At 47.5% G+C, this 12,300-nt stretch overlaps 1 protein-coding gene across 1 annotated transcript in view; it reads left to right on the top strand.

Annotated features, from left to right (window-relative positions):
• MDGA2 (MAM domain containing glycosylphosphatidylinositol anchor 2) overlaps positions 1-12,300 on the top strand; it is a 369,386-nt gene that overhangs the window by 349,248 nt on the left and 7,838 nt on the right. The window contains exons 13-16 of the mRNA XM_063333753.1: positions 418-573; positions 1,671-1,829; positions 6,393-6,523; positions 12,090-12,195. Of these exons, the coding sequence (XP_063189823.1) occupies positions 418-573; positions 1,671-1,829; positions 6,393-6,523; positions 12,090-12,195 (552 nt within the window). The remainder of the gene's footprint in view (positions 1-417; positions 574-1,670; positions 1,830-6,392; positions 6,524-12,089; positions 12,196-12,300) is intronic.

Here is a 12,300-nt window from a genome sequence, read left to right as displayed (position 1 = left end):
CTTATCTCTAAACCAAAACAACCAACCTCTCACTTTTTTCCCATGTTTTACGGACGTGCTGCCTGTTCCTCTCAGCTTTTTAGAAACGCTAGCTGGGTAAGAAGAGGCAAAGTCTCTAAGGGCAATTGTATCCCTGTCAGTGTGTGAGGAGGAGCTATACAATAAGATTTGCATATAATTTCAAGTAACACCAACACAGATTGATGACCGTGATTTTTTTTTCGTTGAGGTTACTGCAAAAGAAAAACTAGACTAAACACTGGAAACTGACGTAAAATAAATATATGTCTATTTTCCAGTGCCCTTAATAAGCGTCGTCCCACAATGTGTTTGGTATAATTAACAAGTACTTTGACAAACAAGCATAGGATGAATAGTTTCCGCACCTAAATTTCTGCTCGTTTGCTGCGTTGGCAGGAGAGTTCCACTGTGGGTTTGAGGACGGTAACATTTGCCTTTTCACTCAAGATGACACGGACAATTTCGACTGGACAAAACAAAGCACTGCCACTAGAGACACAAAATATACCCCGAACACGGGGCCAAACGCGGATCGGACGGGCTCCAAGGAAGGTAAGCTCCAGCGGAGTGCCTGCTCCCCGGCACTGGGAGCTCTGCTGCTCCCTTGGGCTGAGGGCCCTCTCCTGGACAGCCAGTTCCGCCAGCAGTGTCGTTTTTCCCGATCATACCAAGAATAAGCGTATTTCAAGGACTTCAAAAAGAAATTGCCAGTGCTGAGGCGTGTGGCTGGTCCCAAAGCACAACCCGCTAACGGTGCCATTAACCATCTTGTGTTGTTTCTATTGTGCCATTTTCAAAGTGATTGCTTTCACGTCACCGTCTAGTGGGGAAATATCCTGGTACATCTTGAAATAGTCTTCTTTATGTCATTTAAATTCTAACCCGGACTCTCTCAGAGAGTCACAATGAGAAATTTTGTTGCCCCGTTTTTACTTTGGGTGTTGCTAAAATGTGTAATTCTCAATCTGCTACCCCGCTTAACAGAAGCGTGCCATCCTGACTGCGGTGTATATTTGCATTTGAAAAGTCAGACGTGTTGTCCTGGATTTATCAAGCACTGCAGTAACTCAACGCTATTTTATTGTATGCCCCCTGCTTGCACTACCAAAGGGGAAAAAACCATACTGCATTGTATTTGCTTAGTTAGATTAAGTAAGTATTATCTCTCTTGTTGGCACAGGCCAGGATCAGAATAAATTAATATTGTCTTCTTTTGTCAAACATGTGATTGACGTGGCCAGTTGAAAATGTTCCTTGAAAGGTTTACGTCGAGATATTTTCCCTTTATTTTAAAAGTCCTCCCCGCTCACTGTTTATAGGAACAAATTGCAACCTTGAGAATGAAGGCTGAACCCCATCATAAAGATTTTTTTTCTTGTGCTTATACAACATTACATCGATTTGAAGTTGTTGACGAGCACTGACCTGCTGGGCCTGATTTTAGTCTCGGTAGAAAACATGTCTTTGAAGCAGTTGTGGAAAACACATGGGCTTAACGCAGGGGAAGTATGTCCCAGAAACCATGGTGATGCCAGATGAGTGTGCAAAATGAATCAAGATGCTTGATAGCTCTGGTGTCTTCCTGTTCGTACACACGTGTTGGATGTTGAGGACTGCAACCTGACAATTTCCATTTGGACTTTCCCTAGGGTTCTACATGTACATCGAGACATCCCGCCCCAGGCTGGAAGGAGAAAAGGCCAGACTTGTTAGTCCTGTTTTCAGTGTCGCTCCAAAAAATCCCTACGGAGCTACGAACACAGCTTATTGCTTCAGCTTCTACTATCACATGTATGGACAGCACATAGGTGAGAGAAAGCCAATGACCTTGTCTTTTCACTTTGGGAGAAACAGCAGGAGAAAAGTCCTCTTGCACGAAACAAAAGCATGGGAGCACTGCCAACACCCGCAAGGGCCAGTTGCCACCAAAGCTGGCAAGAGAGGTGCCTGATAGCGTCCTAATTGCTGTAAAAATGTGTTTTCCACTAATCAGCACGCTAGCAGGAGCCCCTCTCATGGATGGGAAGTGTTTCGTGCACGCGTGAGGTTTCGAGCGTGGGAACTTTAGAGTGTGGAAACAGAAAAGGTGACATTTGCAAGGACTTTGCCTGAAAATAACACAGAGCTTTGAGCCGCTCCTCGCTAGGTTCAGGATCAAGCGACGAGCAGCAGACGCTCCTCAGGTGCCGGCGGCTGGAGTGGCACAGCCTGTGTGCGACACAGAAGCACACGGTTCCTTTGTAAAAATCACAAACAATTGGCTCGCAAGCTGTGGGGGTATCTATTTTCAAGGTGTACCTGTACGTCTGTTTTCAGTCATGGCTCTTTCAGCGCACATGTTCGATTTCTTTGAGCGGTATGAAAAAAAGGTGTGGGAAAATGTGAAAGTATAAACGACAGACAGCCCAATTTTCTAAATCACATAAATCCCTGTGGGGTGCTCAGTGCTTACCAGTGTCTCAAGAGGCATTCCAGTGCCAAGCTGACCTCACTTGATGCATTTTTATATATATTTCAAGGGCAAGCACATCCTCACAGTGCGTTCTGGTGGTTGCTTCGGGAAACCTTTGGCTGCCACCAGGCAGAGTTCAGGTTTTAAACAGAGCAGACAAGTTCCCGTGGTTTTGTCAAGTTGTCTCTGCGCTGCTGAGGACCCGAATGCAGCCCCAGGGCCGGATTCTCCTGGCTCCACGGTGCAGCGGGAGCTTGGCTCTGTATCGGAGGGGAGCGATTGAGCCATGCCATGCTAAGCAGAAAAAATATAAACTGCCCCATAAGACTGTTTCTGCTATATGACAGTGAAGAGCAAAGTTACGAACACGAAGAGTCAAAGAGTTTTTCTGGAATAGCTTAGGGTTGGGATAAAGTATAAGAAAAACCGCCACAGAGGCTGCAGTTGGTGCGATTTTTATTATTTTTTTTTTTTTTGGTCTACCTTATCAGCAAGTGTCTGTGTTCTGACCTTCTTTGCTGAGATTGCCCTTTCTTATTGACGTTTATTTTTTGAATTGACATGTATAATGTCAGCTGATGAAGGAGCTGACTCACAGGTGAAGATGGGGCAATGTTGATTAACGAGCATAGTTACATAGAATTTGTTCATGGCAGTGTGGACACCTAGTTGCCGAAAACCAAAATTGCTCAATACCATTTTTCTTCTTTAATGTTAAATGTTCTTTAATGTTAACCCCCACTGCCCCATGTCCCTCAGCACCACGTCTGCGTGGCTTTTAAATCCCTCCAGGGATGGCGACTCCACCACTGCCCTGGGCAGCCTGTTCCAATGCTTGACATTAGCTACCATCATTTTAGCTGATGTTCAAAATTATCCAGCTGTAAACCTTCCCGTTTATCCAGCTCGGCGTCTGTGCCCGCTGTTTGGGTCTTTGGTGTCTCTGGAGAAGAGGCGGAAAAGGTCTGTAGCGATAAGGAGAGGTACTGGGGAGTCTTTGCAGTGCGCAGATCTGAGATGAGCACTTACGCTGTGGCACCGCTCCGACGAGATAAACAGGGAGCTGCGTCCCATGCCATGGCAGCGAGATTCAGAAAGATAAAGTGTTTCTTTACCTGAAATAGATGGCTCTTACTTACAAGTCTGGTTGTAATTCCTGACAGATCGCACGGAGCTCGCTCTGTGAATGCTGGCTGCCAGGGAAGGCGCACACACTTAGCTCCCCATCCTTCAAAAGGAGAAGGCAGATTATCTCTTAAAACTTAAAAGAGAAATAGAAGTTCCCGTTACTTAATTTGCAGCAAACAATGAGCCGTTGTTGGGGAACAAGAGAGTGAAGAGTCACCATCCTTATTGTGTCTCTACGTTGAGACAGAAAGAGGCTGTAGATCCCTTATAGCTGTCACCATCTTTTAAAACAATCTATATTTCCAATTTTTCCATCTACACCCCAAAATGGGGCATTTCTAATTGACACTCCAAGAACAATAATTTTTCTTATCATTAGCGAGCCAGCACAGAACAAAAAGTGGAGGCAAAAGATGCTGTCGGAGCACACTGTGAAAGCTGTTTGTGTCCGCATGGTGATGAGCACTCAAAATGTCACCCCAGGGCTGGAGGTGGTGACGTCTCCGCAGCGCCCTGCGCTCTCTTGGCAGGATCTGTCAGAGAGGAAACTTCATTCCGTAATTCACAGTAGTTACTCTCTGTCTCCTCCTCAAGAGTCACTTCGTTACCCATTTGTCGGGAGTTTGGAAGAGTTTGTAGATGAATTCTTGCTGGACACCGCTCAGTGTGAACCCTTTAGCCAGCCCACCCTCCCTCCCCAGCATCACCTTTGCAAAAGCCGTGGAACTTTTCCAAAGCCTTACTGGCAGAATTTCCAGGAGGAGCATCTGCTGCAGGCGTCATTAGTTAAGTTTTCAGCGACGTTTTGGGGCATATCTAGCAATGAGGGTCAGGCAGGTACATCCATACTAACCAACGTACTGGGCATATCTGGTACAGTAATGGCTATTTTCTATTTTAAGTAAGATTGCTATCATTCTGCTATTAATTGGAAGAAATTATGTGACCCAGAGAGGCTGAGTGTGCTATGAACAATCAAATCTCTGTAGCCTCAGCAGTGATGGAATTACATGCTTTTGATATCTAAATTGTTCAGTTATTTCAAACAGCCCAGCGGCATGGGCGGGATCAGCCTGCACAGACAGGCGAAACTGCCAGAAATTCATCCCTTGCTTGATACGGGCATTGCTTTTTGTCTTTTAGAAAAATAACATGGTATATAACTCTGTTTTATAACTTTAGGTAGTCTTGTCTAAGACCCTGCCTTTTTTCAGACCACAGACCCAACGCGGTTGTTGAAAAAAAAAGGGTCTTGGAGAGAAGCAGATGGGAAGGAAGGGAGAAACGTTTAAGCCGGACAGTATAAACCTTGCCCAGGAGCCGCTGCCGTTGATGGGAGAGGGCCGGGGCTGAGCAGCGCTTGCTGTGAGCAGCCCTGAGACATATTCCTGGGGCTGCAGGGAACCCTCCCGAGCGCTCCCCTCCTTGCGAGACCTTTCTCTTCCAGGTCTTTTCTGTTTTACCAGGCAGCGTGCGTGCGGGCAGAGACAGACTACCCTTGTTGGAAGCCGCGTTTCCTTTGTGCTGCTTCTGCAGCCTCCCCTGCGTGGGGAAAATACCGTGCTGCGGCGGGAGGCAGGTGGGAGACACGGTGCTGGCCGGGCGCTCCGGCGAGCATCGCTTCCCCCACCTCCTTCAAAGGCGATGTATGGCCTCATCCTGGGCACCCTGGTGAAATAGCCATGATGAGAATATTTGCTGCTCCATTACACGTTTAGCCTTACGTTTTTCAAGGCACTGAGTTTGGCCGTTGCATGAAATAAGAACTTTTTATCAACAGGAGCTGAGTCACCGTGCAGCTGCCTCAGATCTGAGGGGTTTCATTGCGAATGTAATTTGTATGAGCTTCCCAGCTGCCATTCCAAGCTCCCTAACAAAAAGTGGTCTTGCGTGAGCTTGACTGTCTGAACTTTCTCCAAGGAAGACAAATGCTTTGATTTATATAGTTGAAAGAGACACCACTGCCCCACACCTCTGCAGGTTAACAGCGGTGAGCAAGAAGGGACAAAATCTCCAAACTATGGGAATTACCGAACCCTACAGTTCAGTAATTCAGTGAAGTGGGTGCGTTTGCTGTCTCGTGGTGCACCAAGGCAGTCTGGCTCCCATTCATGGTCTAAAGCAGGGATGTTAATGGGAGAGAAGGGCTGCCAAATGCAGACAATCCGTTACCTATTGGAAATAATGTCTGTGCTGGAACCAGTAACTTAATGGTTGTTGGTGGGGAAAGAGCCAGGGCTGTGGGGTGTTTCTGCACAGTGAGGGACAACTTTTCCAAGGTTATTTGACCTGAGAGGACTAGGTTGTCCTTCAAAGATACTCTTAGTGTTAGTAAGGGCATCACGTCTATCTCTGAGATGGATTTGCCAGGCTCTAAGGCACTCCATTAGAAGTTGGACAGTCCTTAAGCGAGAGCATAAGGCAATCAAGTTGCTTATTTATCCTTGGGTTAGGAGGTTATAAATGCCTTCTTTGCACTAAAGCAACCTCTTTTTTGCCCATCTCCCCCTGGGAAGCCTCATCTCCCTCCGGAGCTGCAGGGAGCCATGGGTGCAATCGCGCTGCCAGCGCTCCCTGCACGCTTGGTTTGCCTCTGCTGAGAATTCACGTCACCAGGTCACGGTGTTCCCAAGCTTAAAAGTTTTTGAATTTACGACAAGAAGCTCTCCACGTCCACCCAGACCCAGAGGAGGCCCGTGCGGAATGGGCCGGGGGGCAATGCTGTGCCCAGCCCGGCATCTCTGCTCCATCAGAGCGCCTGATCAATTCCAGTTCTCCACCTCTCTTCTAGGAAGCTTGAACGTTTACCTGCGGTTGAAAGGGCAGACGGCGATAGAGAACCCGTTGTGGTCTTCAAGTGGAAATAAGGGACAGCACTGGAACCAAGCTCGCGTTAATATAAACCCCCCGACTTCATTTCAGGTAACGGCTTCTGCATCGCTTCGTGGTGCACAAGCACCACACACCGGGAAAGGGAATGTTCGGGTTTTGGAAGGGGGGACCCGTGTACGCTGACCCTTTCCTTCTGACACAGGATTTCACAGCTTCATTTCAGCGCTGAAAGCTGCTTTATGGACAGATAATTGCTCTCCTTGCTGTAAATAGGTGAGCACCGTAGAGCTTAATAGTGCACGCTTTAACGGCAGAACAGCAGCTCTTTGCTTGAAGACAAAATGTCTTTCAGTTTTCAGAAGATGCTGTTAGACGACATAAAACATCTTTTTATTTCAGATTAGCAACTGGAATACGTAATTCCTTCCGGTGAAAAAATGTTTAGCATCCACATTGTAGTGCCTGTGTTAGAGGTCTCTTGAAATACACGGGTTTTCCGCAGCAAAAGGAATAATGATCTTGGGGTCTTTGCTGAAAGGTCCCAGAGCTCCTGGTACGGCAGAGCTGCGCAAGTTACGCGAGTTGTGACAGTTTTTCACACGTTTCCGTTTTGCTTTGACAGTGAGATGCTGACAGACTAGTGTGGGCAGTTCTCATTCACGCTGCGAGCGGTTTGTAGCTGGAACAGACCCAAAAAGGCAGCTGCCGCGAGTGAGCCGTCCCCGTGGCTGAGGCTGGGAGCATCGGCGGGGAAGGCAGGAGTCATACGCTGTGCCCTGCGGTGCGGTGGCCTCCAGGCTCCTCTGTCCCCTGCCTGCAACCTCCTGGTCCCCTGGGGAGGGGGGGGCGAGTCAAAACTGCTATCTTAAACGTGCAGATTGGGATTTACTCTATGGATAATTACTGGTCCTGACCCCTTGGTTTTATTTCCACGCACAAGAGGCAATGACAGAAATGATTTGGCATAGGTGATCGCAGAAGTGTTGCGTGGGGGGAGATTAGAGGAAAACTGAAGGAGAGGGATATGTGAAGAATAGCGTTACATGATGTTTGAGCGGAACAAAGTGGCAGAACTGGGGAGGAGGAGTGCAGAGAAGAGGGATACGAGTGATAAAGTGCACTGAGAGCGTGGGGCCGAGTAGAAGGGAGCTGGTCAGAGCGGGTGAGCTTTGTGTTGAAGTCAGGGTAAACCCAAAAAGCCTGAACAGTGAAGGGGATTTAGTGTCTGAACATAACAAATGGACTGGTAGAGGGAGTTCAACTTCAACTGGGGAAGTTGAAAGCGAAGGGATCGCAGTTGTGTCTGAGAGGGATTCCTGAGACCTGGCCAGGCTTTAGCAGAAGCAGGAGAAGGACAAGGACATCAGCTCTGGGCCAAGAGATAGAAAGGATTTGGCACCAGCAATGGAGAGGAGTGGAGGAGAGTGATGGGGTGCAAACCTGGGCTCACCTCATCAGTATGGAGAGGATGGCATGGGCTTGGGTGGAAGGGCAAGCTGGGGAGCCTGCCTTGCACGGGGCAGCCGTGGTGAGGCACGGGCAGAGCAGGCAGCAGCTCCGGTACCCAGGCTGCTGCTTCCACCGTGGAATCTGAGCATCAAGCCCTTGCGCGGGGCCCCGCTGCTTTCAGAAAAGTTACGGGGGTCACCTCTGCTACTGGTGCTCCTCGCTCGCATTGCTTCGAAACCACCTGCGCTGGGGCCACCAGCTGGTACACAAAGTGGAAGCTCCTCTGCTTGGCTGTTTTTCACCTTTTACATTGCTCATGTTTAAAGGCTGCAGCATAAACCGAATGTAAAGCCGTGAAGCTCCGCACAAATATAACAAATAAACGTCAGAGTGGTTGGAACCTTAAATTACACTTTTAGCAGCATCAAACAAACTTTATTTTCCATTTAGGAGTCTAAGTAGAAAAGAATATAAACCTCCCAGTTAAATTTAAGGAGAGTGAATTGAAGTGAATCTTTGCAGTAAAACAGTACACTGACACAGAAATTAAAACTTTTTATAGGTTAATTTATAGGAGTAAAAGTGCAGCCCAGATTTGTTTTATACCTTCCCAGTCCCCGAGATATATAACAAAGCTTCAGTCATGAAGAACTGAGAGGACTACCGTGCTTGGAATCAGAAAAAGCTTTGCATAAAAGCCATCTTAGTCAGATATTCACTTATTAAGTATTTTTAAAGAGGAAACACAGATAAAGAGGGCACGTGGAAGTGATGCATTGCGTGCTGGCATCCCACAGGGTGTCAATTTAGTTCAGAGTTGAGCAGGAGCCACCTGCCTAGAGCCATGCTTTCCTTGGCACCTCCTTGTGTCAAAGACATTTTTTGCAAAAGAGGGACTGATCTGCCCTGAAGTAAATGACTCTGACGGACAGCTGAGATTTTCAGCCCCCTACAGCAAGTGTAAGGGTTTACACCCTTGTCATCACCCTGTCCGGCTGGGGACATTCATGAGGCTCCTCTCTACTTACTAGGAGACTGGCCAGAAGGTAAAGTCTGCCTGAAATGTGGCTGAGGAAGCACAAGCTGAATCCCCCGGAGGCACTGGGGGTAACTCTGGAGGCACTGCGGGGGCTAATTTCCACTTCCCCTGTCAAGGGAGCAGAGTGGCCTTTGCTGCGTCCCTCTATTCTTCAGCTAAATGCAGTATTTTTAACAGCTTTGTAAAGCCGCGGACATGCAGATAATAGGTTTTGCGGGGGTACTGATAGGGAATTCTGATCATCTGGCACCTCCTGCCAATCGCTGTGAGCTGCAGGCTGGATCGTGCTCCATGCCGTGCCAACACTCATCTGCGGTGATTTGTTCTGAGCATGTGGCCAAGCTGGCTAATAACAACCCCTCTCTGAGGCCCATAAAGCTCATTGCCAAATGCAAATTTTAATTAAATGCTGGCCGTTGTATTTGTGTAGAGTCCTTTTGTCGGGAAACAGTGTTTTTTCATTATCAGGAAAGATTTGACTTTAAACTCCATTGGCTGGTGACGTGCCTGCTGCCAAAGGAGCAGGAGGGCAAGCTGTACTTTGGGGGAGAAGAGAAGACACTTTCCTCTCGAGCTGAACACTTTCCACCGTCAGAGGTAGAGTCGAAAAATTGTCAGAGGGATAATTACTTGAGACACTGTTTTCAGACAACAGGGTAAATTATGGAAAAACTTACTGTTTTCCCAATTACAGTTCCCTGTTGCATTAATATCCACCTTGTTATAGTAATTAACCTACGGTGTCGCGCTTCAATAAAATACCGGCGGAGTCTCCTGCTCCAAATGCAGAGCTTCCACGTTTATTTAGTGCTCCCAGCACAGACCTTACCACCTGGCTTAGGACACACCGGGCGGGCTATAAATACGTGCTTTATGTTGCCAGCTTATGGCTGCAGGGTCAGGCACCTACTGGGGATGCTCAGCCTTAGGAAAAGGAAGGAGACGAGATGTGTCTGTGGCCAAGGTTGAGGGACATGCCCTCCGCGGGACAGCGGAGTGGAGAATTGCCCGTGTGATGCGATGTCTGGTGGCATCACTCACCGTTGTGATACGGTCCTTGGGTGATACGCATCCGGCTGGACCAGCTACCAACCCCCGCGATCTCCAGGGTCATCTTCCACTGCCCTGAGCGTTTACTCGTCATTTATAATGAAAGGTATCCATTTCAAATGAGCAGCTCTGGTTAAACTGCATTAATGAGCGAAGAAATGTCGGAAGCTGCCAAAAAAAGAGGCTTGGATCTGTGTCCTGCTGAAATCAATGACAAGAGAGAGCCCATCTGAGTGCCCCAGACATCTCCCTGATGCAGTTAGATCATTATGAAGAGTAATTTAAGTATTTTGCTCCAGATGGAATTAATTTATTTTTTTTTTTCAAATTGACTCTACCCCCAAGAGTTAACGTCTCCATTAGCGCCACAGCACGCCCTTATAAAATTCATTTAATTTCATGCATATATTGTTGCAGATTAAAGTTAAAAAACTTGTCATCCAAGTTAACCAAAAATACTTAAAAGGACTGAGGGTGGCGGCGGGGGAAGGGAAAGGAGAGATAACTGTGCAAATGGTGCTGCTTGGGAAATATATTCCTTACATAATTCCTTCATCTTTTTAGAAAGACTTTGAAGTTTTCTAGTGAATAAATTTCTCGCAACGCAGAACGAGTCCACTCTTTGGCAAAGCTAATTAAGCAGCAGTATGGCAGAACAACATCACATCAGCTTTGGGGAAGGAGAGCGGATAACTTTGTTTCTTTAGTACAGTAGTAATCCATGGCTAATAGCAAACATTATGGCAAATAATATTACCGACCTTGCAACGAGCCATCCATCTCCACACAGGCACCGTCTCCTCTCCCAGCTGTAGCCATTGGGGTTTCAGACTAGGAATATTTGACAGAGGGGGATTAATAGAAATGTGATTTCAAGATGCCTCGAAATCACCGGCATCCATTTAGCAGAGGTTAAAGCCTTAAAGAGGAATAAAATCTCTACCGTGACCCTCTCTGTGATAAAACACATCGCAATGTTCTCTGACAAATATAAAACCAATCCTAGAAGGGATCAAAGCTTCTAGACATGATGATGAGCAACTAAAAGGGCCAGAAGAGAAGCGGGGCTGTCACTCTCCTCAATTCCTGCTGCAGCAGGAGATCTTGGAGGTTAAAATCCACCAACGTGATCGCAGGAGATCCCCACGGCACTTCAGGGGATTCAAATTACTGTGAGGGCGGTGAGCCCCTGGCCCAGGTTGCCCAGAGAAGCTGTGGCTGCCCCATCCCTGGAGGTGTTCAAGGCCAGGTTGGACGGGGCTTGGAGCAACCTGGTCTGGTGGGAGGTGTCCCTGCCCATGGGGCAGGAACTAGGTGATCTTTAAGATCCCTTCCAACCCAAACCATTCTACAATTCTATGAATCACAGGTAGTCCCTTTCCAGTCCCTTGAGATAAATTCAGCCTTTGCGTTATGGGTGAAGGAGCACCAGCCTGGCTACTGAAAGGTTTCTCCCAAGCTTTGATGGGCTAGGGGAAGGTTGCAGGATGGCATCTCCTCTCCTCCTCCTGCCATCAGGGAGGTGCCACCGGGGTGCAGATGAGTGAGTCCAGTGTGGGAGATGAGGTGGGAGGGACTGGTTGGGCCTACCTTCAAGAGCCAGAAACCTCATGTTACTGTGGAGTTTTTCTGGCTCCTGTGTCTTTTCATGCCATCTGTGGTTGAGTAGATGCTCGGTCCTCCAACACCTTGCAGATGCTGTTCTTCAAGTTGTGCCTCTGCCGTTCGCTTCAGGTGGCAGGAGTTTCTGGGAAGAAACACCCCAAATCTCTTTAAAACTTTTCCTCCGTTTAATCCTGCTCTTTGCTGCAGCAATTCCGTACTCGCATAAATACACACCTTACAGTTAGTGGCAAAGCTGACCTGGAGACACCAGGAAGACAACTAGGCAGATGATGAGCAAATCTGCTATTTTTCAGCCCATTTTGAAATGCAAAAGCCTCCACAGGTCACACACCCTCTGTGTTCACCTTACTAGTATGTGTGAACTCGGTTGCGCTTTTCTGCACGATGTATCTTGTTCCAAGCCCATCCATGTCATTTAATGACGCACAAAATGCAGCTGAACATTTTCCATTTGTCACCCTCTGATCTGCTTGTTCTTTATTTTTTTTCCAGCTCATTTTTGAAGGGATCCGGGGCCCTGGCATCGAAGGTGATATTGCTATTGATGATGTGTCAATTGTGGAAGGAGAGTGTATGAAATCAGACCAACCGGCCAACAGTAAGTGGCTCTTCCATACTGGGGCGGGGGGAGCAAATTGCTTCTCGTGGTTATAAATTTGAGACTCCTTCTGAAACGGATTGTCTCCAGGAGAACAATGTATTA

This window comes from Chroicocephalus ridibundus, chromosome 4, assembly GCF_963924245.1.
Source record: "Chroicocephalus ridibundus chromosome 4, bChrRid1.1, whole genome shotgun sequence".
NCBI classification, from domain to species: domain Eukaryota; kingdom Metazoa; phylum Chordata; class Aves; order Charadriiformes; family Laridae; genus Chroicocephalus; species Chroicocephalus ridibundus.
The sequence above is the reverse complement of the archived record's forward strand: the minus strand, read 5'-3'. Positions and strand labels throughout refer to the sequence as shown.